General features: G+C 39.5%; 2 protein-coding genes across 4 annotated transcripts in view; one reads left to right on the top strand and one right to left on the bottom strand.

Moving 5' to 3' along the window:
* Positions 1-14,264, bottom strand: part of insyn2b (inhibitory synaptic factor family member 2B) — a 24,204-nt gene extending 9,940 nt beyond the window's left edge. The window contains exons 1-3 of one of the 3 annotated variants that reach the window (XM_079631688.1): positions 13,992-14,264; positions 4,056-5,649; positions 2,751-2,825 (exon numbers count right to left, since the gene is read on the bottom strand). In XM_079631688.1, coding sequence (XP_079487814.1) covers positions 2,751-2,825; positions 4,056-5,434 — 1,454 coding nt within the window. In that variant the 5' untranslated portion in view covers positions 5,435-5,649; positions 13,992-14,264. Of the gene's footprint in view, positions 1-2,750; positions 2,826-3,563; positions 3,761-3,916; positions 5,650-13,991 lie in introns of those variants that run through there. The other 2 variants (XR_013799874.1, XM_079631689.1) reach the window with 2 other exon arrangements.
* The window catches only part of dock2 (dedicator of cytokinesis 2), a 116,813-nt gene that overhangs the window by 62,185 nt on the left and 39,579 nt on the right, over positions 1-15,049 (top strand). The window lies entirely within an intron of this gene.

Below are 15,049 nucleotides of genomic sequence, written 5' to 3'. Positions count from 1 at the left end.
TTTTTTTTGTCATGGGGCCCAAAATTCCTGGCGGCACCCCTGTGTGTGTGTGTGTGTGTGTGTGTGCATCCCTCAGGGCTTCATTACAGTTGAATGGGAGTTTGAGCTTTCTGTCCCTCGATTATAAAACAAACGTAAACCAGCAGACTTTAATAAGTACATCACACACCTACAGAAACTACACACATCTATTTAACTATTTAAAGATTTAAAGTACTTTTTTTGAAGAAAGTCCCCTAACTCTGATAAATAGTAACACTAATGCTTGATTTAGCGAGCTGCACTCATTAGGACTATAACACAATCTGTTTGTTCTTCATGGAGAAGATGCTGGTGTGTTCTGGTGGCCGTGGGATGTTTTGATCTGCTGTGGGATATTGATGCAACTCTTAAATCATCCTCATGGTCTCCTGGTGCATCTCTGTCTGTTCCTGCCCCCCAGATGACACATAACTCAGATGCGGCTCTGTGCACGATTTATAATATTTTAAATGGGTCATAGGATTTATTTATTTTTTGCTCTAAAGAGTTTTGACCCTGTAAAACCTACTGTATCATATTTAATAAGCCCATTTCAAAGGCATCTAAATGTTTAACTTCTACTACAAATCCTTCTGTTGTCTGCTTGATAGTTTTTACTTTTTTTTTTTTTTGCCAGTAAAAGGTATCGAGTATGATTGTACATAAGTCTTCCTTCAGCTCGTGCTACATATGATTTTTATAAAGTAAATCAATAACTTGTATATTGTTATTGATATTTCAAGAACACTTACTGGGCTGAGGTAACTTTTGTTTACTTGATTTATAATATTTTAAATGTCTCAAATATGATCATCAAGTTTATTTGTTCATCTCTCAGTCAGCATTGTAATGCATTTTATTATATGTTTAAAACTACAGAGCTTTTGAAAACAGAAAATAAAGTATAAAAAAAAACAAAAAAAAACTATAGAGCTTTGATCATAAAACTAAGCATTTAAATATCATCTTACTAAGACATATTGAGAGATATAGAGTGAAGACTGATATTCATATGCATTTTATGTAATTATCTGCTATACTATTACTAAGATCGCATTCATTTACATTACAAACATCCAAATTTTATCTTAATTTTGGCAATATCAGCTTCTGCACCAAATTGCATAATTTTTGTATTTTATTTTCCTTTTCACAACACACTGTGTGAACCATAAACCCCATACATATTCACAAATATGATAATCTTTTCAATTTTAGGGTTTAATAAACGGTTCCATTTCAAAAAATTAGATTTTTCTGCCTATATTTTATGTCAACATTTATAGGGTTAAGTACCATGCTGACAAAGTTGACATTCACATCTGAAAACTCCTCTGATGGAGCAAATTCTGGGCTAATTTTAAAAAGGTTGATCTGAGTATGTCCATACACTCTTAAAAATGCTGGGTTGTGTCAACCCAATTTTGGGTAAAATATGGACAAACCCAAACGTTGGGTTAAAAATGTAATGTAAAAATTTAACCCAACGGCTGGGTTTGTCCATATTTTACCCAAAATTGGGTTGAAACAACTCAGCATTTTTTAGAGTGTGTGCGTCAGACGGATGTCTTCGATGTTGCCTTGCATCTCTTTAGCGCTGCATTTTTTAACATGACTTTTCAAGTTTAAAATAGACCCCTGCGTTCTGCTCTGTTCAGGTGTGATGTAGAGTTGAGCTCTGTTGCCGAAAGTCTGAAAGTAATGTGTTGACATGAGTTTTTGTCAGCCTCAGTCTAACCAACTTAAAAGCAAAAATTAAATCTCAGAATTAAAAATGAGGCTCCATTGTGGTTGTTAAAGGGCTTTGACTAGTGTGAAATGCTTTGATGTTGAAAAAAAGTCATGCAATGTGTTTTCATGTTTGAACATTGCGTCAGTTCCCATTGTTAATGTGAAGAGTAGCCAATCACAACAGAGGTCATTTAAAGCGGTGGTATGCCCTTTTCACAAGATGTAAAATAAGTCTCTGATGTCCCCAGAGTGTGTGTGTGAAGTTTTAGCTCAAAATACCCCACAGATATTTTTATATATCATGTTAAAATCGTCACTTTTTGAGGGTGAGCAAAAACACACCGTTTTGTGTCTGTCCCTTTAAATGCAAATGAGCTGCTGCTCCCGGCACAGGGGGCGGAGCTTCAACAGCTCATGTCCTTTTACCTCACACACACACACACATGCACTGAAAATGTAAAAAACTTTTAGACTTTTATGTTCAAACTGGAGTCAGACAATGATGGAGAGACTCAAGAAGAAGTGACAACATGTAGAAGAACAGGACATTTCTGAATGGTTAGTTGATGAATTTATGTACAGTAGCTTATGTGTAGTTATCTTCTAGTCATTAATTAGCATATTCTGTCTTGATAATCTATAAATCGTGTTCTGGGGGCGGGTTTATGTAAATTTTAGGGTTGGTGATGTCACTAACCCGGGAGGAATGTCGTGTAGTCTCTACCAGCCGTTTGTTGTAGTTCTTAAAAAGTGATTTCTGTAAAAGCAAATATCTCCCTTTGCTTTGTACTTTGAGCGTTGTAACTTTGCAGATGTTGTTTATGATCAAACAGCAACATTAGCACTAACTACAGTTAGAAAAGTGAAATCATGATCAACCATCCCTTTAAATAAAGTACAGTTGCAAAATCAGCCTGTTTAATTGTAAATGACGGACAGGGAGGAAATGGCCATAAAAAGCTGATAGATATACGTGGGCTTATAACGGTGGAGTTTACCTGTATATAATGCAGGCTGTTTTCTGGCAGGTCGAGCAGTTGTTGATGTCCTGACCTGTTCTGTATGAACAACGCCTGAAAAAACAAGAAAGTCTGAAGACCTGCACATACACACACACACACAGACGCTTTGAGCATGTGATTCACACTCGCAGAACATTGAATTAGAGGTCTGTGCTTTTCCATCCTGCTTATATATATATATTAGGGGTGTAACGATACCCTCATGTCACGATTTGATACATATCATGATACTGAACTCACAATACAATAATATTGCGATACTCCAAGACTGTAAAAGGTTAACAAAAAATGTACTGTTGCAAAAAAATGCTAAATTTAATATTACATTGGGGTATAAATGAATAGTCTTGGACTTGGTGCTGGAAACCCAATCCACAGGACAATAGAGACACCACAATAACAATATTAATGATTCTGAAGATGACTATACAGAATTATTATAGATGAATATGTTTGCACTTTTACTGGTAACATCAGACATTTGGCATTATCAGGACCCACAAATATCCCCCCATTGCATTATTATACATTATACTCAACATTATATATAGCAGTTTAATGTAGTTCTGACACTAAAACTTGAATTTTTTCTCAGACAGTCATTTTAATTTTGGGTGAATTATACACAATACAGATTGTCACTCTCCACAATATATATCGGTGCCTTTTTTTAATTGCGATATATTGTGACACGATATATTGTTACACCCCTTAAATATATATAATATTTATATATATATATTTATTTATTAATGCTGGAATGCAACACCACGAGAAATCGAGTAGTTTTTCTGCAACTCAGAAATTTAGTCCTGCGTCACAACAAATAAAATCAAGGCTAGTGGGAATCCCACAGGAACACAGACCTCGATTGAATGTCCTTGAATATGTAATGAATATGGACACTTTAAAACATATAACACAGTCACTTTCCTGATCGATTCTGACACATCTGAGCTTTCAATCAGAGCAGAGTTCTGCCGGATCTGTGTGTGTGTGGATGGAGGATAAAAAAGGGAGAGAAACTTTTAAGAGATTAAGAGAGAGTGTAAATGGTGAAGCGGTGAAGATGTGACAGAAAGTAAGACATCAGATATGTGAGAGAGAGAGAGAGTTTGTAAGCGATAGGGGGGTCGATGTACCATTGATGATCGAGATTCCCGAGGTGTTGCCTCAGGATACATCAGTTACCAGGGGAGTTATGGGATGATGGAAGTGCCGAATCACAAATCAAACACGCTTTCATGAACTCCAGAGCCGTAATCTCTCGCTCTCACTCACCCTTCACTCATTGCCTTGTTCCTCTCCAGATCCTGGATGACATTGAGAAGAACTTTGATCTTTTCCTGATTATACAGCAGGTTTTCCTCTACATTATGCAGGAGTCCGTGTAGAACGCCGGGTGCACCGTTGCATTGTGGGATCTCATCTTTTGGAGGTGGGTGGGTGTCCTTAGAGTCCGTTTCTGTCTCAGGTTTAGGTTCTGAGGGAGGGGGCGGGGTTTGCGGTTTAGGTTCCGCCCTTGAGCCAATCAGAAGCTCTGGAGGTGCCGGTTTAGATTTGACCGTCAACTGTGAGGCTTTCTTGGGTGGAAGAGTGGGCGTGGTTTTGGACTCACAGCCAATCGGTTTAGACGTGGCAGATAATACGGGTATGTGCGTTTGCGTAGTCGCACACTTCTCCTTAGTCTTTTGCGATGTGTGTTGTGTGGTTGATTCGGTTTTAGTTGTGTGTGTGACTCGTGTTTGTGTGTGTTGCGTTTTGTGCGTCGTCGAGTCGTTTTTAAGTTTCTCAGACTGCGTCGACGCCTCTGTTTTAGCGAGCGCGTCTTTTTTGTTGTGTTGCGAGGGGGTGGAGCACGTTGTCTCGTTCTGCGTGTCCACTGTGTGATTGGGTATTTGTGCGTACGTTGGTTGTGCCACCGTCGAGTTTCGTTTCTGCAGCCGAGGTGAACAGCATTTCCTCGGCGGCGTCGGAAGCGTCATGCTCGCTTGAACCTGACTAGCGGCTCGTTTGCGACAGGCGGCCGCCATGCAGGGCGGGGCTTGAGACTGTCTCCGCCCACAACTCATGCACAGTTTGGGCGATGATGTCATCATCCGGCACGGTCGAGGGGGCGTGGCATACGAGCCGACGTTTCCACAGTGCAATGACGGCCTGGACGATTCCCCTCTCAGCGATTGGCCCCGCCTACAATCACGTGTCATTGTTTGACTCTGCCGTCTCGCTTCTTCTGACTCCGCCCCCTCGCTACAAACTCCGCCCACCACCTCGGGTGCAACGACGCTGCCGTTAACATACCGAGGGGTCCGTTTTAAACTCCCTCTCAGCCCTGATTGGTTTGGATTGACTTTGATTTGACAGTACACCTCGCTCTCATGGGACGTCCGGTCCGGTCCGTTCCTGGAAGCCGCGTTGACGACATGCCTGCCGTTGACCTCGCAACGCCTCATCCGGTCCAGCGACATGGTTTCTGCAGTCGGTCCATTGACCGCTTGCGTCCTTCTCTTTAATGACGGGAGCGAACGGAGGCCCGGCGAGGTCTGGACGCCAACACTGCACAGAGGACCCCATTTCTGAGACAGCATGGCCCGCCCACCAGCGAGAGGCACTTCCAGCGCCGGCACCGCATTGGACGCATCAGCCGCCCGTCGGCCCATGACCTCTGCTGATTGGCTCAGCCCCCTGAGGAGGAGCCGAAGGGGGTGTGGCCTTCGTTTCTAAGCATACCATCTAAAACACAGGTTATTATTCCACTGCGTGTTTTTAAGAAATAGTATTCCACGGTGTTCGCATCGGTCGGGAATCCGTTTTCAGATCAGATCCTCGTCACCAATCTTCCTGCGAATCCAGTGTCTGCTTTTGTCTTGTTTACCTGTTTGAAGAGAAAGAATAAAAGACATCAGAATGATTGTGCATGTGCGGTAGATTCTCAAGCAGAGCTGCACTATCAAAAAGAAGCTGTTTAATGAGACCATTTTTTATTCGGAGTAGTATTTATCTCACAAAAACAATGAGCATCTCAGTTATGTGGGTGATGTTAAAGGTGCACTCAGCAATTTTACCCTCATTAAAAAGTTTTACACGAATGAGATTTGGCAAAAAGATTTGAAGCACTGTCCACTTTATCTCAGTGTTAGTTGACTCTTTTGCTCACCAAATAAATAAATCATGGCTAACTGTGCATAATTAATTTTTTTCAATTGCATTGGTAACAGGAAAATTGAGATTTTGTGTGGAGCTGCTTCCATGTAGTTTCAGTGTCATGTTGGCTAGTGCAACATAAGCATTATATTACTGAGTGCAACAGATACAGATAATAAACAGCAAATGCAATGTGTGTATTTGAGTTTAAAACAACTATTTTGCAATGAAAAGCAACACAAAAGGAATCAGCTAATTGATTTTGGAAATCAATTCGCTAAAATGAATCAAGCTTTGCAATGCAAATTGCACTTGCATTTGTGGAGGATGAAACCCCTTTAAAATTTAAAATCAAGAAAATGCAAATTGTTTATAAATGATCCATATAATGATTAATATAGTTCATGAATTTATGCATTTCATAAAGATAAAGATTTATTTAATTTAGTAATGTATTAAAACATTTATGATTTGAATTTATTTATTTACTGTATTTCTGTATCTATTTATTTATACATATTTATGAAAATGTATATTTATGTTATCCTCCCATAATTATTGCCTGACTCTAGAGCTGCGTGTGCAATACAACATGTGACAAAAATACATAGATAGATAGAACATAGATTGTTACGATACTTGGTGGAAGGAGTAGCTTTTTACTTAAAAATCTGATCTTTTTTGTAAACCGCTAAACTTCTGAAAAGTTAGTAGAGTCACGACATTTAGTTAGTTACTCCCCAACACTGTGTGTGTGTGTGTGTGTGTGTGTGTGTGATCAAGAATGCTAGTCAAGTGGAGAAACCAGAGAGACGCTCTTAAAGTTCACGTCCGTCTTATGCTCAGAGACTCCAATAACCCCAACACGACTATTACGAATATTAATGAGGGTTAACAAAATCCCCCATATGTCACATCCAGCTGATTAAAGTCTCTCTCTCTCTCTCTCTCTCTCTCTCTCTCTCTCTCTCTCTCTCTCTCTCTCTCTCTCTCTCTCTCTCTCTCTCTCTCTCTCTCTCTCTCTCTCTCTCTCTCTCTCTCTCTCTCTCTCTCTCTCTCTCTCTCTCTCTCCGCTTCTCTTCCTGAAGGGCCTATTATTATCACTTTATTCCTCTGTAATCTCCTCCTCCTCTTAAGTGTGTTCCTGCTTCCGTGAACATTAAGATGGGAGTGTGTTCGCCCTCCTTTCTTCTGCTCTTTGATAAGCTCTCTGTCTTGTAGTTCATATCTTGTTTTCTGTTAAGCTTCTTTTCTTTTTATGAGACCGACTCAAAGCTGCCTGTGTCCTCTGCCCCAAACAGGGTGTATGTGTCTGTGTATGTGTGTGTGTGTTTGTGGATATGTGTGAGTGTTAGTGTATGTGTGTGTGTGTGTGTGTGTGTGTGTGTGTGTATGTATGTGTGTCTGTGTATGTGTGTGTGTGTTTGTGTGTATGTGTGAGATATGTGTGAGTGTTAGTGTATGTGTGTGTGTTAGTGTGGTGTGTGTGTGATGTACGTGTTAGTTTCTGTGTGCGTGTATTTGTTTGTGTGCGTGTGCGTGTTAGTGTATGTGTGTGTGTGTTAGTGTATGTGTGTGTGTTAGTGTGCGTGTGTGTGTATGTGTGTGCGTCTTAGTGTGTGTGTGTGTGTGTGTTAGTGTATGTGTGTGCGTGTTAGTGTATGTGTGTTAGTGTGTGATATTGTTGCTTGAAAATGCTAATGACCCCCATTAGCCTCTAACAGATTAACATTATCATACAACACTACTCACTTATTTCATGTACACACACAACGAGAGTACGGGCCTAATGAGGAACAAGTTGTCTGCGTGTGTGTGTGTGTGTGTGTCTCTATGTGTTCAATTAGGAGAGTCTGGAATATTTGACTGAATATTTGCAGTTCTTATGAACGCCCAGCAGTTTCGTTTATTAGGATTATCTTAATTTGAACAAACTGGAAAAGACATCCGAAGCCAAATCTCCTCCTCTCGTCTTTCATGTGTGTGTGTGTGTGTGTGTGTGTGTGTGAATCCTCCGGAGAGGGAGTGTGTGTTTCAGGACGGCTGTTTGCTCTGTGGTGTGTTTAGAAGAGTTTAGATTCATCAATCTGGTGGATTTGACACATTTTGACCTTGAAACGGATCAGCTTACAGTGCTGTGGTAATACAATGCTGTGCTTTTGCATTCATTAACAACAACAACAAAGAGTTCTGAGTATGCCTTATGTTATACCATGATATTACAATGTTTTTTTACATTTAAGCATTATAATGATTCCGTGTCATGTACACTTTAAAAATATTATGTGGGTTTGTAAATATCACAATAATAAATAACTATGCTGCCTTAATACAATCTCTGAATATCAGTGAACTGATTGTTTGAGTTGGACAATCCTTTTAACAAAAAGCAATTAGTATTAGACTAATAAATAAAAAAAATTAAATAATAAAATTTAATTATCTTGTATTTCATGCTGACTTTAAGATTTACTCAATGCTTTCAAGTGTAAAAATGTTTAATCCAAAAAATGAATTACTCCATTGTGTAAGTTTTTTAGAGTGTATATTATCTGATACATTACTATGGTTTTGCAACAGTGCTTTTCTGTAAGGGCACCTTGTCTTTACACACACACACACACACACACACACACACACACACACACACACACACACACACACACACACACACACACACACACACACACTCTGTCTCTATTGTATTGAGCTCTCTTGTTGATCTTCGCTACGGTTCACCAACACACACTTAGATGTTCCATTTTCATCCCTCCATTCTCCAACACACACACACACACACACACACACACACTAAGAGTCTCTGTTGATCTCTTCATCAGCTTCGGTCGAGCCCTGTACTCCTCCTCTCTCTTCTCTTTCACACTCCGTTACTCCTGACTTTGATTTTGTCTTTCTGAGCCTCTCTTGTGTCATCATTCTCACACACACACACACACACACACACACACACACACACACACACACACACACACCCACACACACCTAATAGGCTCTGGCATCTCTGTGTGCGGTGATCGATACTCAGGAGCCGCAAATGCAACGTCCCGTCACCAACACACTCACACACACACTGACCAAAAACCATATTTTGTATTATGTATTTTGCATTAGGAAGTTGAATTGGACAGGAAGAGGAATTTACTGAACTGTAATTCAAAGTTTTACATGGGGCGGCAGTGGCTTAGTGGTTCATGTAGGTTGTCTACAAACTGGAAGGTTGGTGGTTCAATCCCCGGTTCCACTTGACCAAGTGTCGAGGTGTCCGTGAGCAAGACACCTAACCCCAGCTGCTCCCGACACACACACTCTCTCACACACCTAACCCCAGCTGCTCCCGACACACACTCTCTCTCACACACCTGACCCCAGCTGCTCCCGACACACACTCTCTCACACACCTAACCCCAGCTGCTCCCGACGAGCTGGATGAGCCTTGCATGGCTGACACCGCCGTCGGTGTGTGAATGGGTGAATGTGAGGCAACATGTAAAGCGCTTTGGTGGCCATTGGGTCTGTGAAAGCGCTATATAAATGCAGTCCATTTACCATTTATTATGATGCATTATGGGAAAAGGATTATATTATCTAAATCATCACATTTTTAGGCTTTTTTAACTTTTTTTCAAAACTTTCAAACAAGTAATTTCTAGTTAAAATGCATGCACTTAAACCAAGAAAGTTAAAATGTGCATTTACTGTAATATCAATTCAAATGTCAAGTTAATAATATAATAGTCATGAAGGTGTTGAGCTCTAGCTACTGTATATGCGTGATGTTCTTTCACATTGCTTCACTGAACTGTCAGCCAGTTTGATAATTCCTTTTTATTTACTCAACAAAGAGGAATTTTTATTAATAATTGTCTTGCAGGTGTTCATTTCAGACCTCAGAAATGAATCAAAACGACTAACAGCAGCCAGGATGAACATAAAGAGCGAGTCGAGTGGATTTAGTGTGTCCGTTTGAATGAAAGTCCCAGCAGACAGTGTGTTCATTATCTGGAGCCTTTAACTGCGTTCTGTGGCATCTAATGAGATTTGAAGGAATCTGCCTCTCTTTCCAATACTCCAATAACAACAAGTACATCAAATCTGCTCTTTTTATCTTCTTTTTGTGATGATTACATTGGTTTGGCTGGAGGTTCAGGCTTTGCAGTGGTATGAAGTGTATAAGGAGCATAAAACTGAACAAAGCTCTGGGAGATTTTACAAAGAGAGATACACACGAGTGTGTTTAGGGCTGTGATATATACAATATTAACCAGTCAAAGTGTACAGCACCTCTGAGACGCACTGAGAGAGGAAAACGCCGGGAGTTATATTACACGCATAACTCAGACACACACACACACACACACACACACACACACACACACACACACACACACACACACACACACACACACACACACACACACACTGAAACCTAATGGAAGAACATTGTAAATGTTTCTATATACACAGCTGCGTGTGTGTGTTTGTGTGTGTGTGAGAGAGAGAAAGAGAAATGGCTCTCACTGTGATTTTTCTCAATGCTCACTAACTAAGCCATTTTTTATAAAGTATTATAATAATAATTTTAGCATGTTGCGATGTGGTTTCTAGTGTGTGCTGGGTGGTTGGCAGGGAGTTGCTAAGGCATCATTAGAGGGTTACTTGGTTGTTCTGGGTGGCTACCAGGTTGTTTCCAGGGTGTTCTGGGTGGTTTCTAGGGAGTTGCTAGGGCATTCGGATTTCTTTGTTTTCTGGGTGTTTTTTTTAGGGAGTTGCTAGGCTGTTGTTTAGAGGGTTGCTTGGTTGTTCTGGGTGTTGCTAGTGTGTTCTGGGTGGTTACCAGGGAGTTGATAAGTCATTGTTAGAGGGTTGCTTGTTCTGGGTGGTGGCCAGGGTGTTGCTAGGGTGTTCTGGGTGGTTGCAGTGGAGTTGCTATGACATTGTTAGGAGGTTGCTAGGTTTTTCTGGGTAGTTGTTACAGTAGTTATTGTCACTTGTTGTCAACCCTTCTGGGTTGTTTCCAGGGAGTTACTAGCACATTGTTAAAGTGTTGCAATGTTGTTCTGATTGGTTACCAGGGTGTTTCTAGGGTGTTTGGGATGGTTGCCAGGGTGTTGCTAGGGGATTTCTAGGTTGTTTTGGGTGGTTATCAGGGTGTTCATGGTGGTTGGAGCAAAAACGCTGCTGGACGACACGCATGCTAAACTTTAATACTGAGTTCTCCATTAATATGGAGTAATGATTTATCAAACAGTATTAAACCAACAAAAACACACGAAGATGCGCTTCAACGCACTCTGGCGAACGTGTGTTTATTTTTCACTCGTCATGTGATGGAGCCAGTGTGTTTACCAATCAGACGCGTGTGTGTTTGCGTCTGTGAGAGTATCTGGGTAGCTTAAAAGATTTATCAGCTTAAAAAGAAAACAGCTTTTTAAAAAAAGCGAGAGCGTGTGCATTTGCCTGCAGAAGGACACAAGCGTCCCGCGAGACGAGCTGATGTTTCTGTCTTCACCTCTTTTGAGGATGACGCAGGCTTTCTCAAGCACACATTCATTCACGGATTCATTTCATTCTCTTCTCTGAGTAAATCACACAGAAAATATGTCCAGGCCACATTTCTTCAGTGAAGATTCTTATTAGTTTTTTATTGCTATAATAAAATATTAAACTAATGTCTGTACATTATTGTTCAGAAGTTTTGGGGTCTGTCAGATTTTTTAAACGTGTTTGAAAGAAGTCTCTTCTGCTCACCAAGGCTGCATTTATTTGAAAGGTAAAAACAGTAATATTGTGAAATATTATTCCAATTTGAAATAGCAGTTTTGAATATATTGTAACTGTGATTTATTCCTGTGATCAAAGCTGAATTTTCAACATCATTACTCCAGTCTTCAGTGTCACATGATCCTTCAGAAATCACTCTAATATGATTTGATGCTCAAGAAACATTTATTATTATTATTATTGTCAATGTTGAAAACCGTTGCAGTGCTGATTAATATTTTGTGGAAACTTTGATAAAATTTTATTTTCAGGATTCCTTGATGGTTCTATTAAATTCCAGCATTTAAATACAAATATATTATAACTTTTATAACTATTTTATAAATGTCTTAACTGTCATTTTTGATCAACTGAATGCATCCTTGCTGAATTAAAGTATATATATATATTTTTTATTATCTTACAGGTCGCAAACTTTTGATTGCATATATTTTTCTAACTGCATATCCTGTGCATTTATTTATTCATTTATTTATTACAAATTTTTCAAGACTTTTAAATATGTAAAAATCTGAATTGGATTGGGATTGCCGTGTATCACAGTAATAAGAGTTTGAGGGAAATATGATTTTAACTTGGTATTTAATTGTCATAAAAATGTCACAATAAAAAAAAAAACTCTTAATGGCCGTTAAAATAGGCTTCATATTCTTCATGTCAGACATTTCTTCTTCTTCCTTCTCATTCTGGGGTGAAATATGAGCTGGACATCTTCTTGACAGCTGTCTGGAGATTCTCCTCGTGCAGAGGGTCAGTGCCGTCTCTCTAAATACCTGTCTGTCTCCTGTCTTTCTGCTCGTTTCTCTCTTCTTCTCTTTCTTTCAGTCACCGTCTGTTTGTTTCCTTGTCTTTCGTCCTTCTCTCTCTCTCTCTCTCTGGTGTTTATCTCTTGCTGAGTGTCTGTCTCTCTGAGTCTGTCTTTCTTTCTTTTTTCTTTCTTTCTCTTGCTGAGTGTCTGTCTCTCTGAGTCTTTCTTTCTTTATTTCTTTTCTTTTTTTACGTGTGTGTGTGTGTGTGTCACTTTGTGAATGTTTAGATTTCTTCAGCATTGATTTGACACAGACTAATACTGAATCGCACACCTGACACACGCTAGTTTGGGAACGCATCTGTCCCCAAAAGGGAGATCCTCAAACTATTCATAGCTGACGTGATTGTTATTTAAATTAACATAATGCAAAATAAACAAGTTAAATGAGTAGTTAACCCTTATTTTGATCATAATTGAATCTTCCTCGTGTCATTCCAAACCACGAAGCACTAAAGAGGATATTTAGATTTTTTTTTTTTTTTCCATACATTTAAAGTCAATGGGGTCCAATGTTTAAACATTCTTCAAAATACCTTCTTCTGTGTTTCACAGACGAAACAATGTCATGAAGGCTTGGAAACACATATGTGGATAATGAGCATTTACAGTTAGACAAAACACCCTGCACAATGATTTTTCAAAGGTCAAGAGATTATTGGAGTATGTTTTACAAGAAAATAATATATTCCAGTCTTTCTACTTCAAAAATTCCACGTTGAATTAATTGACTTTGTAATGATTTGACCATTTCTGATTGAAAAATCTTTCAAAGTAAATCATACCCCATACATGCACACATACACATTTAAAAGCATTACACACACATATTTAAATACACACACACACATCCCTTCATCAGAGGTCTCTGTAACAGATGGGTATTAGATACCTGTTGTTGCATAACACACACACACACACACACACACACACACACACACACACACACACACACACACACACACACACACACACACACACACACACACACACACACAGATCCCATTGAAACCACAGAGCATGTGTTATTGTGTTTACAATAACTTGCTCAGTATTATTAATGATGATTAATTACACACACACACACATCATGTGAGATTTAATACTGCGGTGGCATTGCGTTTGAAAGATTGCAACACTACATTATTTTGATGAACACCATGGTACTGAATGTTTACCATATTGATTTACTATGGTGCACACATGGCACTCCACAGAGAATACCACAGCATTACCATGGTACAAGTCATAGAAAAACATAGTATCGTGATACTTTTTTGGTATGACCGTGGTACAGGTTTAAAAGTACCATGTTAGTACCAAGGTTCTTTTAATACATTTTTTGTTGATGAAATGAATGCAAAAGCACTTCCCACTGATGAGTTCAATTAGTAACAAATTGAATTACATATTTTAGGTGCAGTGTTGTAATATTTCATTAGATGCTTTACTCTGGTACTGACCTTCATCACAAGAGTGTTGTGTAGGTGAACGGACTGTTCTTCAGATCTTCATCTCTCTCTCGTTCACTCGTTCTGTCTCTCCTATATTCCTGTGTGAGATCACACTCCTCCGTGTTCTTCTTTCTTATATCCGTCTGTGTGATTTTCTCTTGTCTGTGTTTATGATCTGTCTCTCTCTCTCTCACGAGCACATCTGTCTCTCCTTCCATCTACTGGTGAACTGAGCGTCTCGTATCTCCTCCCTCTCTCCCTCGCTCTCTCTTTCTCTTTCTCTCTCTCTCTCTCTCTCTCTCTCTCTCTCTCTCTCTCTGTGTGTGTGTGTATGTGTGTATTAATCCCGCTGTGTGTCCTGGTTTCTCCCTCCTGCTCGGTCACATTAGTTGCTGATAGACACACACACACACACACACACACACACACACACACACACACACACACACACACACACACACACACACACACACACACACACACACACACACACACACACACACACACACACACACACACACGTGTACAGATGCGTTCAAGGTATAGAGAGAAAAAAAGTGTTTGCAGTGCCGAATGTGTGTGTGTTTTGTGTATGTGTGTGTGTCAGTGCCTTAAATAATATAAAAAGTCTTGTCTGAGGTTAAAAAAACATACAGCAGCCCCCAAAAATGATTGATTATTATTAATATGTCATTGCATTAGATAGCAAGTGTTATTTACTGTAAAGAAAGATGCACAGACAAACTTAAAAATCTGAACTTTTGACCAAAAGAAGTTGCAAAAATAATGATTGTTTCCAAACATGTTTCTAAGACACTGATCTCACCTGTCATTGGTCAGTTAAACAGATAGTCCCGCCCCCAACTCACTCCATTGGTTAAACACCGTTGCTCAAACAAGTCACCTTTATTTATATAGCGCTTTTTACAATACAGATTGTATCAAAGCAGCTTCACAGTGATAACATGAAAAAATAATACAACAAAGTTTGTTTCTAGAGGAAAATTGCGTCATCGTCCATCTTAAGGCAGATCAATAATATTGTTAAATGTCTCCAAGGCAGTGGC

The sequence above is a fragment of the Phoxinus phoxinus genome (genome assembly GCF_949152265.1).
Source record: "Phoxinus phoxinus genome assembly, chromosome: 12".
Lineage (NCBI taxonomy): Eukaryota > Metazoa > Chordata > Actinopteri > Cypriniformes > Leuciscidae > Phoxinus > Phoxinus phoxinus.
Note: the sequence above shows the minus strand (reverse complement) of the source record. Positions and strands in the feature narration are given on the sequence as shown.